Genomic DNA, 25,840 nt, shown 5'->3' on the forward strand with positions numbered 1-25,840 from the left:
GTTGTTCAGTACATGTCACAATTTTATTGTGATTATTTTCTATTGCTGTTATAGAAACATCAAAGTGCCATTTTTAAATGCAAAAATGAGAATGAAGTCACTGCTGGCCATTATGACTTGACTAGATGTCAGGTATTATATAAAGCGTTAAAATAAATATGCTCCTCTCACTTTATGTACATGCGTTCTACTGCGGTCTTTGGGAACTTGAATATATTTTCAGGGCAACATATGGGTGTTCTTAGTGAAGACAAAGAGCAGAAAGAGAAAAATTTCACCTGCAGCCTCATCCACTGTCCAAACATCATGAAAAGTGAGTTAAAATACTGTAAGAGTTTTATTCTCTAGTGTTGCTCAGAGTCACAAAAATGTTATACTTCTCCAAATATTATGATTACAAAGAATATATGGCTGTTATTCCTTTGATTCATATCTCTGAGTATAGAGATTAAAACGTTTGCCTCTATAAACAACACTTACTTCCTAAGATTGACTATGCACCTGATTACATACCACTTAATGTAGATAAGGCTTTGTAATTAGTATACAGTCAATTACTATGCAGCCTCCTAAATACAATTTATGTATATATAAATGATATTTTCAGACATCATATACAGTTGTGTAAATCCAGAATGATTCCACTGAGATTAAATTAAATTAGTCCAGTCATGTACCCCTACACTCCACAGACTGTGTCCCTCCTACGATAAATATAGAGGATGACACACGGTAACAGCGAAACAAAGGCCACACCTGAGAAAAGCCCACGGGAATAAGGAAACACCTGTTTGTGTTGCGGAAGAACAGGTGGGAGGCGGTGGCTTGGCGGCTCAATATCCTGTACTTGCTATTACAAAGAACGGTGAGCAGGTGACTCTGTTGGTTTTTTTTTTTTTCCTGTGAGTTTATTAGGAAGCGGCCGCTGCTTTGCGCTACCCTGGAGATGCCTTTCCAGCATCGCATGGCTGCCCCCAGCTCCCTCCCCGCATCACCTCGCCGAGGTCCCCCGGTGCGCGCCGTGCCCGTGCTGAACTCGCACCGCTCTGCCTGCCGGGTAGCGCAGGAAGCCTTAATTACAACCTGAAAATAATACCCGCTTCCCCCGGGAGCTTCCCGATTTATTCCTGTGGGGCGGCAGAAGCGGAGAGAAGGTGGCGGGGGGAGGCAGGCGCACCGCGGGGCCGACCGCGGGCAGCGGCCTCTCCGTGCGCGCCGGCGGGGCGGCTTCAGCACCGCGGCCAGCTCCGAGCGGGCGGTGCGCCCCGGCCCCGGCCCCGGCCCCGGCCCCGGCCCCGGCCCCGGCCCCGGCCCCGGCCCCGGCCCCGGCCCCGGCCCCGGCCCCGAGCGGGCGGCGGGGCGGAGCGCGGCCCTGGCACGCGGCTCTCGCGGCGGGGCGGCCGCGGTGCCCGCTCGGTCCCCGCCCCGGGCCGGGCGCGCTGCCTGCCGGAGCTCCCCCCCTCCCGCCCCCGCGGGCACCCGGCGCGCCCTCCGCGCCGCCCTCCCGGCCCCCGGGCGGAGGCTCGTGCCTTCTCGGCACCCGGGGAGCCGCGCCCGCAGCCGGGGGGATCCCCCTTCCTCGGCAGGAGGGGCGCGTGGGGCGTGAGGAAGCCCCCGTCCGGGCCGCGCTGCGGGAGGAGGTGGCGATCCCTTCCGTCGGGGCGGGGTAGGATGCCGAGGGCTCCGGTGGTCCCTTCCCTCTCCGCCCCTCCCCATCGCTCAAAATCGACCCTCTCTCGCGCCTCCCTCCCGCCCCCCCAGACGGGGCGTGTACAAAGCTCCCTCCCTCCCTCCCTCCCCGGCCCTGGCAGCGCCTGTCTGCCGGGAGGGCCACGCTCCGGGGCCGTGAAAGGGCCGGCGGTGCCGGGAGGGCGGAGGAGCTGGGGCGGCCGGAGGTGGCGGGGCCCCCCCCGCCGCCAGCGCCCGCGGTCCCCGCTGCCCCCCTGCCGCCGCAGCGGTGAGGGATGTGGCACGTCGCGGTGCTGCCGGGGTGTAGCTCGTTCCTGATGCCGCTGTTTGTCGCTGAGTTTTGAAGAGATTTATTGGCTGGCTCCGGCTGAGCCGCGCTTGAGTAATCCGAGCTGCTGCGCGCCGTGGTGAAGCCCGGAGGGGGGAACGTCACTCCCTCTGGCAGCGGAGCAACATTAGTCTTCCAGCCCTCTAACCATCACTACAGCGTCGGAAACTGCCGGGTCACGGCCATTTGCTTTGGAAAATTGGCGATGTTTGGTGCTAGAGATCGATTACCCTTGTAATCTTCCCCCCCCACCACCTCGTCCTGCTTACCCCACCCCTACCCGCCCCAGACAATAGCGTCCGAGCTCCTCCAGGAAAAAAATAGAAAAGAAAGCAAGGAAAAAGAAAGAACGAAAAAGAAAGAAACTGGGGGATGGATCTGACTCCAATAGGAAAAGCGTGTGTCTAGAAGTGGTGCTAATGGGAAGAGATTTCCGAGCTCCAGAGGACGATGATTTGTCACAAAGGGTAGCTGGCTCGGTGCTTTGGGCTGGAGCCGTGTAGGAGATCCTTGGAGAAGTCCTTGTGCACAGAAAACCGAAGACCTGTACAAACATGCCTGTTCGCAGAGGTCATGTGGCACCACAAAATACATTTTTGGGTACAATCATACGAAAATTTGAAGGGCAAAGTAAGTTCTTTCTTTCTATCTATTTTGCTACAGTAGTTTGATTCTGCTTGTGACTAAATGGACAGCAGCTCCAGACTATTTTAAGTTTGTAGCTTGGAAAGAAAACCCCAGAGGTAAGGAGGGGATCCCTGGCAGAAGTAACGTTGTTTTTAATCTGGAATACAGATTACTGACTTGAATTATTGGGCTTTTTTTTTTTTTTAATCCCATTTGAAGGAATATTTTTTCTCTTTGACTGTATCTGTATTGTATAGCTATAGAAGTTGTATCTCTTACCTTTTTCTGAACTGGTGAGATGGCTCGAAAAGCAGAGTGCACAATGCACTGCTTGTGCAATGCCTAAAAAAATCAGCTAGATTTATTGTCATTATCGTTGTTGTTATTGTTGTTATTATTAATTATCATTAATTATCATTGTCTTTTCAAAGTAAAGCAGAACAGTCAGACTTTGATTTAGAGGAACAGATAATATGCAGAGGAGTTATTAAAAGGAAAATACTCTCTTACCTTGTTGTCATGACTTCGTTTTAATATAGCTGTCAAATATTTCTGCTTTGTTTATGGAAGCCAAAAATATCTATCAAACCAGTGCAAATGCATCCTCAGGGAGAGTCTGTGAGATCTTTTCCAATGCAGCAGTTTACTACCTGTCAAGGAGGTTGAAGCTGAAGTGTTTTTCCTGGCCGGAACTCTGGTTTACTGTTAACAGTAAGAAGGAACACTTGATGCTTAAAATGAATTTCATTTAGAAACAGTAGTTTTGATATATGTACATTTATTTAAATATTTAGCATATTTTTAGTATCAGTCTGATGCAAACCCTTACAGCTAACTCCAGTTTATATACTTCATTATACTTAAACCCACACTACCAATTTAATATTTATATTATTTGAGAAAAAAAAATAAGATGCTGTTTGTAGTCCTAATTTATCTAAATGCTAAGTCAGTGTTGCTACTCGAGTAAAGTTTTTATGCAGTAAAGTGTATATATTTTGAAGAGAATCAAGCCCTACCTAGGCAAGTGATAGTGAAAATTCAGCGTAATCAAAAGACAGTAGAAAAAGCAAGAGTGAAATGTGTCTTTTTTTCTCTCCAAATATTTCACCGTGTTCAAAGAAAGAATATCTTTAAAATTTTTGGGACTTGTACTGATAACTTGGTGCCACATAAAAAGTCTGTTATAAATCAAGGGACCTACTAATGTAATTAGGTAAGCAGAAATTCATGTTATTAACAGTAAATGTATCAAAGCTGCACATTTATAATTACAATGGGAACAGCATGTTATAGTGGTAAACAGAAACAAATGAAATAACAGTTGAAAACTTTTGAACCTTTCTGTCAGGTGAGGGTTTGGGAAAGTGTGATGGACTGAGGCATAGAACTTCAGTGGACTGTGCAAAATGTTTCCAACATCACAATTTTGGATTTTCATGTACCTCCATCCTCCTTTTCTTTTTTCACTAAAGAATATTTTCTTTTATAAATGTAACTTCTAAAACAATCACAGAGGAAAAAAACTTATTATGTTCTTTTCTAGATAGTTTTGTTAAAATACTGACTATAAACTTGCTGTCATTCACCTCAATGAAAATCCCTACAAAGTAGACTGAGGTGATTGGACCTTATCCCAGGAAGCCCTTCACTTGAGTAGAGCCCCCTTCCCGAGGCCCTACTTGCCCCCAAAAGAAGCTGCTAACTTTTCAAGGACTTTCCTGGAGTTATGCTGACAGGATGGTGCTCATCACCTGGGTTTCAGTGAAGCTAAAAAAGACAAAATTTTGAAGTCAAAAGGAATTTTGCAAAAGATCTGGTTTTATTTCCTTAAAAGACAACTATCAATCTTTAATGTATTCTGAATTTATTGAAGTTTCTTTAAAAGCTATGGATCAAATTAGCTACATTAAATGACTGAAAATCTCTCCTTTTCAGGCATCCCAGTGAAAAGAAGGGTTGTTTAGCATCCATCCATGCAGTCGATACTTTATGAAATGTTGAAAGAGTACTAAAAAATGCATCACTTTCTTTTATTGCAGATAAAAAATTCATCATTGCTAATGCTAGAGTGCAAAATTGTGCTATCATCTACTGCAATGATGGGTTCTGTGAGATGACCGGGTTCTCCAGGCCAGATGTCATGCAGAAACCTTGCACCTGTGATTTTCTTCACGGGCCAGAGACCAAAAGACATCATATTGCCCAAATTGCTCAAGCACTGCTGGGATCAGAGGAGAGGAAAGTAGAAGTCACCTATTATCACAAAGATGGTAAAGTCTGTTTTTACTTTCAAGATTTTTATGTGTTTGGTTATCAGTTAATTGATAAAAGAAGTGTGTATGATCTGACCCTTTGCTGGAGTAGTGGTGTAATTTCTCTGAAGTCCAGTGAAGCACATTTATGTACACCAGTAAGGGAATCTGCCCTGAAAGCAGTGGGTGTATAGAGTGTATCACTGTACGCTGACTCTAGCAGCTGAATGAAGCTAGAACTGTGTTTGCAACTGTTGAACAAAAGTTCTCCCTTTGGTTGGTTTAAAGCAGATGTAAATCTCCCAAAGTAAACAGCCCTACAACAATGAACAGATAACACAAGCATGGAAGGGACATCCTGTGAATGTTAATTTTTATGAATTGTTTCATTGCACAGGATGTAGGAATGGTGTATCATTTTTGGGGGCTTAACTCCGTCCGCCTCACGCAATTGGAACCGTACCTTGATTTAAATGCAGTATTTTACTGGAAGAAGTACAATAAGGTTAAAAGTAACATAAACTGGCTTATCACGAAGAAAGCACTAGCTTATAAGGAAAGGGACAAGTCTTTTTCAGAGACAAGATATTGTGAAGTTGGAGTACCTGCAACTGAACCACAGAAGCTGTCCCAGAATTACATTGTCAGAATAAAAATTTTGAGATGGATAAACTATGAAGAGTTTCCCTGTTATTCAGCAAAAACTCGATATATGAAGAACGGTTAAATCTGCCGTGGTAATGCTTTTTTCCGGTTAGGAGCATAAAATGAATAAATGACTGTATTTGTAGATTTAAAAATGCATATGCATGAAAACTAATTATGATATATGATAGTTACATGTATATATAGGGTTTGAGGTGGTGGTTTTTTTTTTCTAATTACCCAGAGTTATTTACAGAAACATCCATCTTTCAAAGAAATCCAAGGAATGGATAAGTGTGGTGTACCTTATTCTGTCTCTTGCTGTGTACACTCTTTGGAGAAGGAAAAGGAAATTCATATTCAAATGCTGAGCTTAAATTAGTTCTGGAGAAGTGCCAGCGTGTTGTTTGCATCAATTTTAGAATCACATGCAATGGATGCTCTCGCATTTTAAAGTCACAGAGTTAAACCCTGTTCTCAATAATTCTGTTGTTATCTTGGAGAGACTTAAGTAATATTATTTTTAGCTCAGGCTGATATAATTCAGATAGGAGTCGGGCCAGCCATTCTACCCACGCTACCAATATTTAAGCATATTCTTCTTAGCACATTCTCAGTAGAGTCCTTTATTCTTAGATCTGATTCGGTGGTCTGGAGCAGATTCTGGTCTAGATTTGTTGTTGTAGCTGTGCCTTGAACATAGATGTCTCAGGAGACCTGACGCCATGTGTCTTTTACACATCTAGCCTGTGTTTGTGTTAATACGGTGTGTGTTAAAAATAATATTGCAAACGGAGAATGTCATTGCTAACTTTCACAGCCACCAGCCTGGAGCACTGTTTTGAGATCTGATTGTTTAAAAGTGCTTCAGTCTCCCAAGATATTAGGAGGGAGGGAAAAGTGCGGTAAGCTTTTAGTAAGATAAGCTTTTAGGTAAGATAAGTATTGCTTATCTGTCAATTACCGTAAATATACATTTTTCTAAAATGCTGAATTCTGGCATCATGCAAAGTGCCATAATCTGTTTGAGGTAAACCAAAGTAAAACTGTCTGTAAAAATTGCCGAATCTTTTGTAAACAGTTTTGAATTTTGAAGGACATTAAAAATGAGTTATGGATTATTCAGTGTAAACAATCTCATGTGTAAGGGTTTTCGGTAACTCCACTTCTATGAATAGTTTCTTGAAATTACTAGACCAAATGTTTGAAAGTGAAGGAATTTCAAAAGCTATAGACAACAGTTCTAAACAAATTTGAGTTGAATTCCTCAAAATTTTACTGGTCAAAATGTGAACAGGGCTTACCGTGTGCACTAGATGCACTGCTAAATTTAAACAAACACAGGTAAATTATTTTGAATTGTAAATATGACTTAAAATATCAAGTCATTGATTATAGGCAAAAATTGACAAAATACAAGATAGATCTGACACTCAAATGCGTAAATGTCTTGACAGTTTGATAATTTGTATATAGAGACTTTTTTGCTTTATTCCACATAATGCTCAATTTCTTCATAAAACGTGATAAAAAGATCTGAAGTTTATGTGGTATCATAAAATCGAAACTACCTATATGATGTATGTAATACGTGTCAGTAAACATATTCTACAGTTATTCTAAATTACTGAAAAGATACACTTCACTTTTCATCTTCACTTTTTCAAATTCACAAATTTGGGGTTTTTTTTCAATATATAGTGTGTATATAACATATTCTGTGTATTCTAACAATATACAGAATGGTGATACCTAACAAGGACTTCCTCCAAGTTCTGAAGCAAAATGAGTTTAAAGAATTTTCTAAAAATCTGAGAGTTTAGTGCCTGGTTAGTGGCTTATTTTGTACTGTGTGCTGTGAGTATGAATGAATTTGAGAATATTTTAAGCAGTCGATACCAGCACAGTTAGAAACGTAACTTTCTTCATGTGAGTAACCCAGGTTACTCCAATGAACTACCCACTGCTTGAAAGTTTCATTTGACATTATATTTCATAGCCACCCATTGTATAAAATTTAACATAATACTAGGCACATGGAGGAGGAAGACAGCTCATGAAGGTGTGAATCGCTTGAGGTTCCACCAACAGGAGTTTCAGAAGACCATATTACACAGTCCTGCATAAATGTCCAGTGAATTGCAAATAAAACCTTATTCCATATCACACTATCATTTACTCTACATAAGCCACTGATTATATTAAAAAATATTTTAATATTTCAAAGTAAAGCAAATGTCAGTGGGATCATATATCCCCTCACTTATAAAGCTAATCTGTCATCAGAAGTCCAGCTATGCAGATGTCAGAAAGGGAATCACTCTATAACTAATGCTTGTTCTTTTTAATTCTAAAGACCACCTTGCATAGTTTTAAAATATCACAGCTTTAAAGTTCAACTTAAAAGGAAATTCTTCCACTAGAAAAATGGTATTGCATACGTACTGAATTCTGATGTTCTTTACTGATCTATAGTCCAATTCTACATGAAAGAAAGTGCAAGATTTTGAGTTTTAAACATCTTGATGATGCAAGGGTGAATGGTGCTGTTTGTTCACTGCTTTAATCTTTAGGCCAGATCACACACTTAAAGAAAAGGGGACAGAAGGATGGGTGAAAAATTTTGTAGCCGGTTGATTTTCAGAAAATAGCAACTGCTTGAATCTATACTGCCTTAAACACAGTGGATAGAAGATACAGTGGTCAAAGGAGAACGCAAATTCAATGTATCATGGTTTTATAAATGTGTTACCTGGACTAGGCGTGCTTCCCTTTCCACTGCAGTGAGGGGAGGGTGCGAGGAGAGAGGAAGAATACTTGTGATAGCTTTGTGTAATTGTTTAGGTGGCATGGAGGTGGGATGACGGCATTACTTGCACACCCAGCAGGCCCTGTGCCAACCACACCAGTGCCTTCTCTTCACAGACGTTTTTAACGTTTGCAGCTAAAACCCTTACTAGCTCCTTTTGCAGTATTTGTATCAGCATAAGATTGTTAATATAGCCTACCTTTGGTTTTAATTTCTACTCCCTCCTTTTTCATTTTAGAAGGGTATTTACACAACTCATGCAAAGTTCTAGTCCTCTGTCCTGTTACAGTAGTGCCACAGTAGGCAATTACAGTTACCAAAAGAGTTAATTGCTACTGGGAAAAATGGTTATTGGGAACAGATGGACACCAAAACTAAGGGTCAGAATTTATAGGTTCTCATCACACAAGAAGCTCCACAAACATCCCTGAATGTACTCATAGGATTAAAGAGTCTTTACATTTCTTTTTTAGTGTAGATATCGCTTTTTAAAAAGAACAATAGAAAAATACAGACAAATCACAAGAACTATTATTTTGAAACAGATTTTTTTTAAAGTCATGCCCATTAGGCATTAACATCTGCTTAATTCAAAAATTATACTCTGATGTCGAAGTACCAGTATAGTATATTCCTCACTATTTCACCATTTAAAATTCACAAATCATATAGCTATATAATCTATATTATAGTTGAAGGTAAAGTATTGTTTATACAGAGTATCAATTCTTATTTTAATAAAGTTATTTGTGGTGAAAATGTTTGACAGCTCTTCCTTTGAGGACTCCATTTTGCAGTTTAAGTCATTATTGCATAAATCATTCTTGACAGCTGTAAAACATTGCTTTGAGGTGGTAAAGCTGTAAAGCTTTTGACATAAAAAGTATAATTATTTTGGGATTGTGAATGGATATATGATAATCAGAAAGGATTGTATCACACTGAATCCTTTTTTACCTCTTACTCTATGTTTTGTGGACAACAGTGGGCTATATCTAAGCTTACAGACTATACCTGTTAAAGGGAGGTAAGGAGATCATTTAAACTTACCCTATGCACATCAGATATTCTAGGGATAAGAAGCACTACAGAAGAGTATAGTTTTGAGCAAAGATAAGATTAAGCAATTATTTGCTGAGTGTTTACAAGCCTCACAAATTACTTGCCACTTACCCAGTTTGAGAAATGTAATTTGCTACAATTGACTGCAAATTAAACATATCCATATTTTCAAAACACATTAAGATTCCAAAGGGATATTTTTAAGACCTGTAAAGCTCTTTTTTGAGGATAAGAAAACAAAAAAAATCTGTAAACATACTGACAAAAGAAAGTGAAAATAGTATTAAGTGTTCTTAAATAGAAAGAACTTCATTTAGAAGGTTATCATCTAGACTTCAGCCAGCATAGGCACTTTATCACCTGCTTGTGTTCTATAAATGCTGTGAACCTACCAATCAATTAAAAATACAACTGAAAAGAAAGATCCTTGCGTGTGTCAAGTCACCTTAGATTCGCTCTAACATGAGGGTCAGCAAGTGCGGTTTTGACTGTAGATTCAGTGCCTGAACCAGAGCTGATGAGAAGGGTCAATGAATCAAGTCACTGTGTAATACTCTGCTGCTGTAGGAGTTCTTGGTTTAAGAAACACCGACTGTATTTTGATAAGTGTTACCCTCCCAACAAAAAGCTGTTCAAAAAAACCCGTCTTAATGCAAGTTTTTCCCAAACATCCTTAAAAAACCAAACTTGGATCAAATCCAGAATGTTACAGAAGGTATTGAACTGTTGGAAATGGATGACCTTTTCTTACATCTGTAGTGTAATGTTTGCTTTAATACTTGTCCTAAGAGACAGACTGTCCCTTGTCCCATTCAGTATTGCTGGTTTTGCAACAGGGAACACCATCAGCAGCGAGCAGATACCTCAATGATCAGAATATTTCATTTACCCATCCCCATTCAGTTATGATTCCTGTGCCTGCCCAGAGCTGTGGATCACTTCTTATTCACATTTCACGTGGGATACCTAATGATTATGAGGAAGGAGCTCTTGGATATACTAAGTAGGTTTATTTATGGGCCAATTTCAACTACATTTTTCAATTCCTCATCTTTCCAATATATCCTTTTTTTTGTCTCAGATTAAGATGAATTTATTTTCAATAAGAAGAGGGCTTTTATAGAAGATCATTTTTTTCCCATTGAAGTATTCCTGCTAATGAGAGACAGTATCTGAATTAAAAGGAACAAAAATTAAATTGCTTTTAAAAGTATTCTCTTCATCAGTATTTAGCGTCAGAAAGGTATGATTAGGTATATTTAATTTTAGCAAATAATGAAGAATACAACTGCTGCTATTATAGCTACTGCATCTTTAAAGAAAAAAGAATCTTAGTCAGTTTAGAAAAATCCCTTCTGACAGTTTTAAGTTCCTCTATGGCACAAATAAAAAACCTGCGGGCTAGTGGATCAGGAGGAATCTTTCAGCACAGTGTCCAGAGGGAACTTTTCTGCCTCTGGACTTCCATAATACAGTTTTGCAGCAGGATTCAGAAAATCACAGGGTCAATTTACACTAATCAAGGGACCTGGGTCAATTTACACTAATCAAGGGACCCAAATTTCCTTTGCTTGAGCTAGAAAGAATCGACGATTGCTGACTTTTGAAATGAGAGTCCCAAAGTGGTAAGGGAGGTGTCACATTCTGGAGTCAGGTGGCACTAGAAGGTTACAATATGATACACGTACTCAAAATTAAAGCATTTCTAAGCTGGTTAGAATGGTAATATCCTATGGAGAAGAGTTTAATCTTTTAAAAAGGCATTGCCTGACAAAGTTTTTTATCTACTTTGAATATTCTCCTTTCTGTTTCAGTGAAAGCTATTTTGGTTTTGGGTTATGAGACAAAAACAACAGAAGCTGTTAGTCTATTTTTTGTTGTGGTTTCACATGATTTCATTGTGTCCTCTTTCCATCTTTAGTGTGCATCCTTTCTTATGTTACATTGTGATAAGGGAGTTATTCCGTACTCCTAATTTGCGCTATTGATTGGTTCTTTCTCTTCTCCACCAAGTTGGCCCATATATCAGAAAGAGATGGAGAGAGCAGATCAGACATCATACTTTGCAACAGACATGGGGGAAGAGCAACTGCTTTTCTACTAGCAGCCTTATGCATATTTGGTATTATAAAAACTTCAGAACATGACGTTTTGAATAGTACCAATTTTGACATTGGTGCTGTTATCTCTGGTTTCAAGCAATGGAAAGAGAATAATGGTGTGGATTAGACTTTATCTTGGTGGTTTCAAGTAGAGTTTTAAAGCATTTCCTACATATTTGACTTAGTGTATGACCCAGTCTGTGTACTAGACAGTCCATATTCTTCCTGACTTCCCAGGTAAGTATGGAAAAAGCTTAATCAAGCAGTATAGGATTCGGAGTAACAAGACCAAATTGACTATGTGTCTTGGTTTTAGCTGGGACAGAGTTAGCTCTTGTTTTCAGCAGCTAGAAGAGCTCCGTGTTTTGGTTTTGCTGAGGCTCGCTCTGAGAAGAATGTTGATAGCAAGCTGATGTTTGTAGTTGGCACTGAGGTCTCAAGGACTTTTCAGCTTACCATGTTCTTGCCAGTGTGCAGGAGCACAACAGGATAAGGGGGGAGCATAGCTGGGACAAGGGGTCCACGACTCTCCTTACGATTTGTACTTGAATTTAGGATTGAGGCCAAACTGGCCAATTAGTATTCCATATCATGCAGCGTCATTCCCAGGATAAAAATGAGGGTCAGCCGGAAAGAAGGGCTTTTGCCCTTCTGGGACTCTCACTTTCGGGCTCTCAGAGTGTTTTCTCTCTCTCTCGCTCTCTGTCTTGGGGCCTCCCGTTCGTCCGGGATCGCGGTATCGGGTTTTATCTGTTTCGGGATTGCAGCTTCGGGACGCAACGGGCCTCGGTCAAGGGGTGGTGAGCAATTACACCATACATCACTCGTTTGTATATATTTATCCCTGTACATATCCGTACATATATATATTGGTAGCAGTAGTAGTAAATTGTTCTTATGTCAACCCACGGGTCTCTTTTCTTTTTCTTCTTTGATTCTCTCCCTCATCCCTGGGGGTGGGGGAGTGAGCGACTGTGTAGGGTTTGGTTGCCGGGGCGGCCTAACCCACAACACTATGGAAATTGCTAACTCACTCTGGAAATCACATGTCACAAAAGCAATCAGAACTGTAGCTGTGAACCTAGATTTAGGCAGAGCAGATGCATGACAGTGGCAGTGGGGTAATGTGGCTCCATAGTTACAGCTGGTTTCACAGTTTATGCCTCTGAAAATTCACATCTCTGAGGTAAGAAGTATTGGTGTAATAATTTTGTATTGCTTGAACTTTTTAGTCTAGAATACTGGTTTTGTTTTAAATGAAATAACCTACATATTTGAACTATTTCTTAGAAATTAAATTAAAATTTCATTTGGAATGCAGAATTACAGCCATAACTAGTCACAAAATGCTTTTTGACCTCCAGCATTTCCACAGATACCCCATTTTAAGCTCTCTCACCAAATTCCTAGTACAATATAGCCTTTTCATTTCTATTTTTCTTAATTCTTTAATTCTGTAATCACAGTGAAATCACATCAGTAAAGATCACCACAAAGGATACCAAAAGTCAATCTGAAAAAAAAGTCCAAATACACAGTATAAAGAGGAGGTCCTGTTGTCTTTTCTGTTTCATTAACCAGACTCTAGTTACTGATCACTTTATACCTATTTTTGATAATGCCCTTGATTATAGCACTGAAGTGTTATCCACAAAAAGAATATATTCCAGCTTCATTGTTAGCAAAGCGCCATCATATCATCAAAATCTAAAGATGGTGTTTAAATGTCAACATTATTACCTATTTCATTGCTGATATTTGAGTGGAAATGACCAGAAATCACAGCTGCCTTCAGTACTTCCTTGCCTGCTGAAATATCTTGTTTTCCTGTCCTTATTCCTCAATAGTACCAAAGCCAATAAAAATGCTTTCTTTTACATTGACCTCATTTAAATTCCTGATTTTCCACATGAGACTGCAGTGGAAACCAGAAAGTCTTGCCTAAATGATCAGTTCGGTTCAGAGAAACATAACAAGAGTTTCCTTCAAATACCTGGTAGTTAAGATTTATCACAAAACCCTTACACTGATCCTTGACAATATCAACTTCTGAAATATTGGCCTCTTTAGAGTAAATGCATGGGACTGTACAGTAGCTGATTTTTTCTGCTCCCAGAAACACTCCTAAAGGTCTGAGAGCAAGATATCAACACGTAAGACACAGGACTTGGCTTGTGCACCCAAAGCTTTCACAGAATTAAACTGCAAAGTCTAGTTTTTGCAACACAAAAAATCCTGATCTTTAGGAATTAGAGCACTCCTGGTAGAGACATAATATGCCATTGCTAACTAGTATTAGCTGGATCTGAGCTGCTACAGACAAAGACAAGAAGTTATGGAAGAAACATGCAAAATGCAGACAAAACCTTCTTCCATTTTAATCTACGGGGTAGAGAGGCGGAGATGACTTCAGAACAAGGCTAGATATGTGTCGGGGGGGTTGCCTTTGTCTTATATCTAGGCTGCTTGAAAAGCAGTTAATCATCATGTAAATATGGTGCATCATCAACACACATGTTCTAAAGCACTTATTCCCAGCTGTTCTCAGACTTTGGAATCTGTGCCCTTTTGAGATTATTTATTTCTTAGAGCATTCTCTGCTGATTTTCATTCAGATGAATGCAAGTGTATCTCTGAAAATAGCTTGCAAATCTCCTCTTTTCAAAACTCATTTGTGCCGATCTGCTTTAGTCCTTCCTCTCTGGAAAAAATGCCAGATAATCTTATTAGTATTTTGCATGTTTATGGCTCCTGTACAAGAAAGCATTTCTTTCTATACTTTCAAAGGAACATGAAAATCAGTAGTCCATAAATCCTATTGGCATGGTATTTAAGGTAAAATATTGTTGCAATTCTGTCTACTTGCTTGAAAAATGTCTTTCAAGTCACAAACAGGAAAGAAAGAAAGAAAACCTAAAGTCCATGTTGTTTTAAATAAGGATAATAAAATAAAGGAAAATGTGTTTCTTTTTTTTCCATTGTAAGTGTCCAGCATTATTTTTGTGTGATAAAATATACCAGGAATCAATTTAACACCAAAGTCCATCCAACAGAAATGACACTTCCCAAAAGGACTATTTCTGGAATCATGGACAACATACTATATTATGTGAGAAAATAACAGCCTTGAAGTACAAAACCAGGTATCTATAAATCAATATCTGAGCCTTCTTTGTGGATTAGTGGAGCAGCTCATGAACTAGTGTGAAAGACATTCTACATATAATGTCAATCCTGAGCCAGTCCATGCTGGTCCATAGTTCAGAGCATCCTTAGTGCGTCTGTAACTTATACTGATTGTTTATGGCAACAAGAATATGAGATGGCACAGAAGCAGCTTTGGTGTTTTACCCAGAGTTTCAAAGAAGTTTGGTAGAGGGATGAAGCAGACTTTGAGTACTGTTTGTGAGTGGCCACAAAACTGTATTAAGACTTTGTAAGTCCCTTCTCATGTGTCAGGAGTAGAACTGAGGTCTAAAGAGCTGCTCACAAATGCTTCAAAAGTTAATTAAAAACTACTAACTGCTACTGCAGCTACAAGCAGAGTTAGTGTCTGGTATGTGTGATGTTTGTAGGCCAGGCGGTAGGTGCGGGTGGCATCTCTCTTCTCTGGTTACTGTTTATTTAAAGAGGGGAAAAGAGGAAGGAATACATGGTCCACAGACAACTCTTCTTCATAGCTGACAGGTATGCAATTCTATTTTATAAAAACAACTACACAAACCAAGAATATTACAGGTGAAGGAGCTTTTCAATAGACCATCCAGATCCATTTACATTTATTTCTGATTGTCTTTTGACCTCATTTATAAAAAACCAGATCCTGCAGAAGCAGAATTGCCGGTAGCGCCACTGTCTCTGCAGAACTTGACATATGCAAAACATAATTATTAGCCAGATAAATACATTCTGTGTGGTGCTTGCATTTCAAAAATGATTTCTCTCACATTTCAATGTGCAAGAGCATTTGTCCCTGCTTCATGGGAACCGAGTGGCTTGTTTCCCTTTTAAGTAATATTTTGGTCTTAATCCCTTTTCCTTTTACCTGAGGATCAATTTCCTGTAAAAAAGAAGTTGTGAATAAAGCACTTTATTTCCACTTTGTGAGGAATTTAAGAAAATGTATCAGCTAGTTTTTGAAATTATGCAGAAATAATTGTACATGTTTGACTTTGTTACCTGGAAAATAGATTAACCAAACTTTTTTTGCTCCTTAGGGGCCACAGGCTCTAAAATATCAGACATAACTAAAGTATCATAGTTACGAAGATCACACTGAGGTTCAGTTACTCGGAGGGAAATGACTGACCTGAACTTTTACACATAAAAGCAAATTTAGGACTAGATTTTCAAATATATGTATTGAGCCAAATATACATATTAAGAAAGGGCATTTCTCCCTATCAAGAGGTTTAGCAACCATTTTCAGGAGCTGCCAAAATTAACTCCTATCGCATCACAGAATCATAGAACACAAACTAATATTCTATAGTTCACAACAGTTTTACTAATAAAGTATTATTCTTCTTAAATACATTAAATCACAGAAAGTCTGAACTGAACGAACTGAAGCGACTCCTAATGAGTTGATTGACTAATGCAGTGAGCCTTGAAAGACAGATTATTCTTGAAAAGTTCACAGCTCCAAACCATCATTCGCTACTGTATTTTTGCACCATCCTCCTCTCTTTTCTAAGACAGTACACCAAGATTGCGTTGTACCATTTCCCGGTATAGACAAGAGCATTGTGTATATATAGTAATAAATGTCACAAAAAAACACAACCCCAATGTGATCAAGTCCAAGAAGTAGTTAACAGAGTGAGAATATGAAATTATATTCAACAGGGAATAGTTCTGCAAAACAATCTTTAATAGGAATTGCACTGAATAGGAATCATTCTTAAATGAGTATCTCAGACCACATGCCAGGTCTGAGAAAAGAGACACCCTAGGATGATGCAGTTGTGTACGTGTCTCTGTCCTGTCTGTAATAAAGGATAATTTCTAGAGAAACGACATCTTCTGTTAGAGAGGATACACACTGTAACGATGCTCAAGTGCTAGAATGGGGTTAGAGACAGCTGGAATTATTCTGAATGGCAGAAGGGGCCAAACTATTTCCTTCTCTTGCCACAGGGTTAAAGAACACAAAGGTGGAATCAAGTCCTGTTCATCTTTTTCTCATGTAAGCCCTGAATCAAGTTCAGCCCTCAGGGTTTCCAAATTTGATACAGAAAATAGAACTGCCAAATAAATGACAAAGAAGAAAATACAGGAGGCATGGTTAAGAAAGTTCAAGGGCTGCTAAGCTCACACTTTTTCCAAACAGAAAAAACTTATCATTTTCAAGTCTTACACTGGATTTTGTTGTGATAGTTGTAGCACTTATTTGGGAGAACCCTGAATCAGTCATACAGAGCCTATGCGTTATTCTTAAGCCACGCTGATATTTTAAAATGAAGCAAAACTGCACCTTATCTGAGCATTCTTTGTCTCTAATTAGTGCTGCATGTATGATATAATGAACAAGGCTTTATTTCCTCCTCAAAACAAAAAACTCCCACTCTCCAAAAATTCAAATAACCAAAATGTCATCATACAGTAGCTTGATTCAGCTTTTTAGGTGTGTATAATGGAGTCTGCCCTCCATGATCCTGAATACTTGTTAGAGTTACATAAACTTGCCAATGGGAAAAAGGACATTTCTGCAGGATATAGTACATCTGTTCAGATTCAACTAGCTCATCTCTAAACTTGATATATTAACCAGGGATATTCTCATAACATAGTTTAGATTGTAACTTTTTCCTCTCTTGGATTTCACCCTTTGTTTGTATCTTGTTTTTTAGAAACAGGCACAATCTGTATAACAAGTAATGCTTTGTTTCACATGGGAATCTTTAAATAGCAATCACTCAGCCGTGTTTGCTTTTGGAAAGCATTCTGTTAGCATGGCACATATCCTAACTAATATATAACATTTCACCATTCCAGTATAGCAAAGGAGTCCTTTTGTTAGATCAGTCTTTTATAGCCATCATATTTTCATAGAATCAAGAAGAATTTAGGTCAGGAGGAGACTCAGGAGATTGTCCAGTTCAGCCTCCTGATGAAAGCAGGAGCAACGCAGAATTCAGACTAGGTTGCTTAGGGCTTAGTCCAGTTGGATGTCAGGATGTAGACCAGACAGCCTCTCTGGGCAACCTGTTCCAGTGTTCAGTTACCCTCGTATTGACACTGGTTTCTCTTTATACCATGTCAGCACCTCTCCCATTTTAATTTAAAGCATTGTCTATCATTCTCCTGCCATGCACCTCAGTAAAGAACCTGCCTCTATCTCCTGGCAATTTCCTCATAGCTGCTTAAAGGCTGTTATTACATCCTTCAAAGCTGTTGTCTTCTCTAGACTCCTGGCCAAGACCAGTTTCCTCAGCCTCTCACAGGACATGTATTCTAAGTCCATATCCGTCTTGGTGGCCTGTGCTGGCCTCACTCAAGTTTAGCAACATCTTTCTTGTACTAGGGGTCCAAAGCTGGATGCACTATTCCAGGTGTGACCTAAAGAGCACTAAAGAAAAAGGAAATATCACTTTCCTCAATCTACTGGCTACGTTCCTGATGATACAACCTAGCATGCTTTATCCTGGACACAGTCGGACTCAAATTTCTCAAGAGATCTCTCACTCAATCCTCTTTCACTACCTTGAACTCTGTCTCAAGATTCAAATGTCTCCCACACTGAGGCAGTGAATGTATAGAGTACCTCAGCTTTATCTGCTCCCACTGTCACTAGATTGCCCTCCACACTCAGTAGCAGGCTCAAATTGTAGTTTATTTTTGTACTGCTAACATAGCTAGCAACAGAAGCTCTTCTTGTTGCCCTTGATATCCCTAGAGTTTCAAGTCTAGCTCAGCTTTCGCTTTCCTAAGACCATCCCAGCATGCCTGGGCAGTGTTTCTGTATCCCTGCCTTGTAGCCTGCCCTTGCTCCCACCTACTCTATACGTCTTTTTTTTTTTTTTTTTTTTTTTTTCCACCGGAGCTCAGTCATGAGTTCCCTGCTGAGCCAGCTGGTATTCTGATACATCTACTCGTTTTTCTGAGTATTTGGATGGACTGCTACTGTGCTTGAGAGAGGGTGTCTGAGCTATACCCTCTGGAAAGTCTGAAGAACTAATGAGTTTGTTACTGTATTTTTAGTTTTTTCTTTTTTTTTTTCTTAATTCAGTAGCCCATATGTAGGTACTTTACACATCTTTTATTACACTAATTGGCATTCTGTACTACTTTATAGATTCCTCTTACTTGAATGTTCAATATTACGTCAAGTTTTTTACATGAAATTGTGTGTAATTTAGGTACACTTATGCATGCAATAGGAAATCCTGTTTACACTCTACATTGAAGATGATTGAAATTGCAACCTGGATATTGTTTGCCAGAAGATCTTTTTCAAGTGTCATTACTAATATGCTACATGGGATAAATTCCACGTTTCTACCCATTTTATTATCAGGAACTACATGCCTACTGTTTTCCTGTATTGGAGGCCAATCTGCCTGGCCTGTCAGGCACCTGCCTGGTTTTCTTTGGGAGATTTTGTATACAAATATGTGTTTGAGTTAAGCAGAAAACAGACATTCTAATGCTTATTTTGCCATGGATTATAGTTATCTGAACAGCTTAATGCTAAAGATAATGGCAATGGAGTTCTTACAAGTTTTAGAAGCAGCTAATCGCTTGTCGTATACTGGGAGATAAATGCAACTGCCACTGGCAAATAAATGCAACTGCCACTGGCAAGCAACTAGGGAATCCCTGGCACACATTATTCAGCACTTCATTCCCATCATTAAAGATGTGGAGAAAACAGATCTTCCAAGAGAGAAATATTTTTCACATCGTGTGGAATTCTTGTGGTGGCTTTCAGCAGTGAGGTAACCTGATTGCTACACTGTCTCATCTCAGAAGGAAAAGTTTGTTGCTAACATTTCCTTATTTAGGTCATGGGAAAAGGCAGCACTTTTTTCTCTTATTTCTCTTCTGCCACTTTTTATTTTGTATTTTCTTCAAGAAAGGATAGATACAGTGTCCTATGCTCTTTTGTCTAGGTCAGTCACTAGAGGAGGTAGAAATCTGCTATTTCCTTCAAGGGTTGATACTGCCCTTTTCCTTTAGGCCAGTGCCAACTACCCTTCCCCTACCCGGTCAAACGGCACAATCAATATTGCAGTGTGCTACCTACCCCCTGACAGGAGCTCAGCACTTGTGGCTGCCAGCACTGGTGGCACTCAGCACCCTGCTGGAGCTGGCCCCTAACTCATGGAGCATAATGTGTCAGCAGCAGAGAATCAGGAATCCTGCAGCTTTTGTGGAACTGCAGTGATGTCAGATCCATGGTTGTAAGCAGTGCCCCTTCAAAGACCCATCGTGTAGGGAAGTGATTCCATCTGAGGATATTAAAAAAGATAACTGAGACATGATCTCACTGGTTTAAGTCACCCCAGTTTAGTGGCCTGACAGCCTATTCAGATCTGTAACCCATTCCGTGTTTTCTTTCAGTTCTCTATATATAGACAAGGACTGTTAAACAAACACAATATGAGAATTAAAGCATATTTAATGAATATTATTAATGATGAGTTCAACTGCTGTTTGAAGGTGTTGATAAGCTTCTTTAAATATACTTCCACTGACTAAAACAGCACTGACAATTATTTTATTATTAAAATAATTTTTCTCCCTACCGCTTGCATATCTGACACTTACAAATCCGCTTGTTTCATGCTGGATTTTATTTTTAATCGTCCTAATGTGATGTCAATAAAACCTGCTGTACTGACTGTCTAAAAGAAACTGTCTTTTACGTTCTTCCCATGTGACAGATAAAAGTATCTTGAGGGTGTACAACAGCAGGTCCTGGCATTACATTACCAATGCTGGTTGACCCTACAATTAATTAATTTAGTGATGCAGAAGACAACGTATCAAGCATATGCATTACAATATAGTATTATGTACGGATTTTTGATTTGGTCATTTTTTTTATTTAAGTGTCATTTTAATTTCAACTTAGATTTAAAGCCATTCTTACCTCTACAGTAGTCAATGAGAGATTCACACATTTACAGTACAATTCCAGTCATTTCTGCATGTAATAGATATAGTGTAGTATTCAAGGCAGCTGCTTCTATGTGCTTCATTTCTGCATAGGGTTAATTTAGTGTGCATAGTACTGTGACATATTTTTAGTTTAAAGGAATGAGACTATATAAATCATTTCTCATTCTCGGACTGGACCAAATTGTCTTCGTCAGATTGTCCGTTAGTAGCCGATTGCAAATGTTGATTTGTTTTTGTCAAGGAGAACAGTTAAAGATACTTGGCCCTGCGAGGCTCGTGTAAAGTCGGAATGTGACCAAGAGCCAAAAGGATGACTTTTCTAAGCCTTGTTTCTGATACCGTGCTTTGCAGAGGAATAAGATTGTCTTTGCAAACAGGTATTACAAAACAACTTACCCTTATGACTAACATAACCTCAGAAATGGTGTTTACTTCCCAGTTATTTATGGCCTTTATCTAAGACAAAAGACATGTAAACCCAACCTCCCAAAACAAATAAGTTTCATTTCTAAGAAGGTTTCTGAATAACTGAAAAGTTTATGTGTTTTTATTTGTTTTTGAAATGCTTGAAAATATTTGATAGTTACATATTTGATAGAGATATTTGATAAAGGCTTTAAAAGTATATGCTTTTGTGAGACCTTGTTGAACAGATCGCCCTTCTAATGATCAGTGAATTGTTCTTTTTCAGATACACAATATATTATAATGTACATTTTGCAAGCAATTATAAGAGCGAAATAACTTAGGGATATTTTAAAATTGAAGTAATTTCATACTAACTACAACCCTGATCTGTAGGGTTATGGCATTTTTATTATTCTTTGAAATTCTGATTTTCTCCCTGGAACCCAAGATAACCGAAGACAATATAATAGGAAATTTTAGAGGTCAGGGCAGTGAGTTCAACCATGGAACTGCCCAGGTCTATTGACTGGGAAAAAGAAGTGTATTATTTTAAAGTGGTAATGCTAAATATAAACCTTTTTCGAGTACAGGATTGCCAATTCCATTAAGCCTACCTAATCGTCCTTTCTGAAGTGCAGCAAAAAGGGTAAGCAAAATGTCTCGCTAAAGGCTACAGTGCATCACCCCAAATTGGTTTTTCCAAAGCCTGCAATGGTAAATTCAGCTTTTTTTTCCCAATATTTTAAGCAGTATAGAGGTCTTCATGCATACCTGTGTTGGAGGTTGATAGTCTCTTACATTTTATGGGAATAAAATACCAGAACTGTGATGCTGAACCCAGATCAGGGATCAAAGTTAAAATGCTGTCTCTTAGATATTGTCTGTAAAAGAAACTTTCCAAAAGCAATTAAAAAACTATAAAGTAAGTTTATTACTACTGGCCATGGATATATAATCTATATAGTGTAGAAGAAAAAAATTACTAAATAAAAAAGCCACAAAAAGTTTTTGAATCTGTCCTCTTCTGCTGTGCTACCAATACTTTGAGTAAACTAACAGTGTTATTGTGCAGCAGCAGTGTATAAAGGAAAAATTTAATAGCATTGAATCAAATTGAAACCTGGTTTAGTTGTGCAAAGTGTATCAGCCTTCAATCAACAGTGGTCAAATCAATTCAATTTTGAGAAATTTTAGGATCTCAGGGCTACAGTTTTAGAGTCATCAAGAAGTTTACGTGTTTAAGCAAGTGGAAGAAAAGCATGCAAAAACCTGCTGGAGTGGTTCTTAGCCCTATGCATAAAGCTCATTTCACCTTTAATATTACTACAGCTTTCAGTGGGGAGAGCAAGGGAAATGTGGATTCTCAAGCATATATAGAATTACTTTTTTTCTTCTGTTGAAATTCTCTTTCAACTCACCATAAGCTGGTATAGTCATATGCTGAACATGAATGAGCTGACCGCACCTGGCAAGTAGCTGTTTACTCAATTCTGTAGTTTGCTAGTTAGCAGGAATCATATTCTTTCTTCACAAAGGTGTCTACAATTTTAACCCTGTAATTTTTTTTCAAATTATGATATACGTTCCCTTTTCCTTCAGGCCAGGCATTAAAATGCATGGCCAGATTTTCAAGAAAAGTTGACTGAATTAGAATACTCAGCTCTTTGTTCTGTGAGGATTTTGATTTTAGTTCTTTATGGGATATGAAAACAATGACCTTCATTCTGTGCCTGAATGAGAGCTGATCTTTTCTGAAAATCTAGCCTGAGCTGAAAACTTAGGGAAGTTATGAATCTAATTTGCTGAATAGTTCACCATTGTTTTTCTCTTTATTATATCATAGAGGATCTATCTTCTGCAATTTTAAGCCTCATTAATAATATACTGCATCCAGAAATATTAATGTTGTGTTTTTCATTGCTGTTACTTATGCTTATTCACACATTTTTTTCATGTTACCTCTAAAACAAGTATAATTATAAGTATGGTAAAACACAGGAGAGACAAACTAAAAATTCACTACTATTCTACAAATTATTTCTTCAGAGCAACTGGCAATATCCAGCAATGAATATTCATTGGTTTTGTTACCAATGTTGGTTTTAGCTTTAATACAGTTTATGGGTAATACAGTAAATAGCTTCAAATATATTTATTATGGTGGTTGTAATTACTCATAATTATATAATTATAACTAAATTGAATGTCTAACACTATTTATCAAACAAGGATATAGTCAATATTATCATATGAAATTGGCTTGGCTTTGTGCTAAATTAAAGTGCAAAAGTCAAACAGAAAGCTTGATGCAGCGCTTGAATTGGAGCCCTGTTCGGACTGCAAGAGCGAGGATCCTCTGGAGAAGCTTTGTGTTACACACCATTGCAAAAGGAAATAAATCAAATATAAGCACTGTAAGAAATATATAAGCACAATAAGAAAGCGTGTGCACAAATGACTGTATAAGACTGCATGAAATATTTTAGTCCTTGGCAGAACTGTGGGATAGCAACAACAGAAATATTTCCTTTCAGGCTCCACCCTACTAACTTTTCATGTCATGTTTCAACTGAGTCATTTCTGCAAATGCTGAATTTCTCTGTACCCAGATTTAAAATAGCTGAATTCAAAAGCAGGAAGACTGGCTTGGACATTTTTATTCTACCATGAGAAATTTAAATCTGAGGTCTGTTGGAAATTCAAATACGTAACATCTTCAAAATTAAACTCTCGGGATTGGTTTGGGCTTGTGCCAGTAAACAGCATCTTCATTACACTGATTATTTCAAACATGCAGGGCTTATACAAAACAGCACAAAGCAGGCAGAAAACACACAAACGGGCCACGCAAGCAAATCTTGGATGGCATGTATCCACCAGGTGGGAGGAGAACGTGAACAGGGAACACAGACCTTACAGTAAAATTAACACATTGATTCCGTGAGGATTGTTGCAAATGCCATAATTCAGGTTGGAGCTGGTTTTCTCTTTTATCTAGGCTTACAAGAAGAGGAAGAAGGTGAGCTAACACCCCTTTCCCTCATCTACGTTAACTGAAACAAGCACACACTATGCAAAGCAGAGGACAAAGTCAAGACACTCTCTTGGAAGTGTTTTAAACTGTTTTTCTTTCTCTCGAACCTTGATAAAAACATGGTTATTTATAGGATAGCAGAATGTCAGATTAATGATTTTTTTTCTGTAGCAGAGTAAAGATATAAGATGTAAAGCAGTGTAGTGAGAAGATGCTGTATGTAGATTATTCGAATGCTAGATTTTCTTTATGTGCTTTTGTTTCACTATATTTAATCTGTTTTCTAAAGCAATCAATTAGAAAAAAAAAAAGTGATTAAAATAACTGGAGAGAAATTACCCAGGACTTTTTGATGCTACCTAATTAGATATTTCTGAAGGTCTGATTTATGACACATACAGTGCAGAGATACCGTAATTTGGGCCAGGGCTCTTATTCCCTCAGTTTGTTAACTACACTGCACTAGATTGCCAGGTCTGTACTCTTTTTGTTGAATGCTCAGATATCTCTTTCTGCATGAAAAGATCACATACAATAACAAACACTTCTGCAGGAAGACAGGGAGTTGTGCAGAAGGATCTCTGTGGACAAGCATTCTCTCCCAGTCATAAGAAATAGTCACCAAACAGGGTCTAAGGATTTCTAGGGCCAAGAATGAAAGGCAAGGTAGTGAGTAATCCCTGATAAGTCAGATCGATTCAGAGGACAGTTCTTAATCTTCTCTTTCCTGCTTCTTCTTCTTCATCATGAGCAGGACACCATTCATTATGTGTACAGGGGCTTCCAGGAGAGGCTAAAGCAAGGTGTGTTGAAGAGCATGCTAACAGCTGGTTTTGGAATCAGCTGTAAATTTTACAGCTGGTTTTTGAGAACCAGCCTGAACTACTTTGAGTGGTGCCCCTGGCTATGCAGCTGTATCCACAGCACACAGGTGCTAATATGACCCAGATCCCCAGCACAGATTCATACATGTAGATGTGAATGTGAAGGACTATATCTGAGTTAACGCAGCTGACAGTAAACTTAACTCCTAAGCACTCACGTTACTGTTTAGAAAATTAGAGCTCCAGTGTGTGGCAATGGAAAGAGAAACTTGCAGCAGCCTGAGTCCAAGAAAACTCAGAGATTTCAAGAGTCTCAAAGCCAGTGTTAAGCCCCAAGTCCTCTGAAACTAGAAGATGGTCAGAGACTCACATGGCTTCTAAGAGCAGAAGCAGTCTTGCTTCACTATTCCTATCAGCACAACCTGAGAATAAGTCTGTGGAAAAACTCCAATAGACCTTCTAACCCTTCTCACCATACCCATCTCAGGGGTATTTTGTTGGAAAAGGTCTGTCACTGAAAGACCATTTTATTTCTTCATATTCAAAACAACTATATTTTCCTATCATCCCTCTGATACATCAAGGTAATAAAGATGTCCATCTGATGTAAATTGGCGAGCATCTCTTCTTTTAGATTGTTCCCCGGTGCAAAATACCTATTCTTAAAATCACCAACATAAACAAATTATTTCTAGGTACTTTTTAGGAGGACTCATCTCTGCCTGTTTATTAATGATACAGCTTCATTGGTCATACATTATTTACAAAGTTCCTTCAAATCCAGGTATTATCTAATTAAGGTATGTAATTCCATAGGGTACCTAAGGCAGGTTCTGCAAAGAGAGCTATAGGGAGGCACATACCCTGCAATGGACACGCAATAAAATCAACAGGAGTTCCACTGCCTGGATACAAAGCGAAGACCCCCTCC

At 39.0% G+C, this 25,840-nt stretch overlaps 1 protein-coding gene across 3 annotated transcripts in view; it reads left to right on the top strand.

Moving 5' to 3' along the window:
• Positions 1–2,571: 2,571 nt before the first annotated feature.
• KCNH7 (potassium voltage-gated channel subfamily H member 7) overlaps positions 2,572–25,840 on the top strand; it is a 247,618-nt gene continuing 224,349 nt past the window's right edge. For all 3 annotated transcript variants that reach the window (XM_086615259.1, XM_086615257.1, XM_086615258.1), the window contains exons 1-2: positions 2,572–2,647; positions 4,687–4,917. In XM_086615259.1, coding sequence (XP_086471385.1) covers positions 2,572–2,647; positions 4,687–4,917 — 307 coding nt within the window. The remainder of the gene's footprint in view (positions 2,648–4,686; positions 4,918–25,840) is intronic.

Source organism: Tauraco erythrolophus, chromosome 8, assembly GCF_009769465.1.
Source record: "Tauraco erythrolophus isolate bTauEry1 chromosome 8, bTauEry1.pri, whole genome shotgun sequence".
Lineage (NCBI taxonomy): Eukaryota > Metazoa > Chordata > Aves > Musophagiformes > Musophagidae > Tauraco > Tauraco erythrolophus.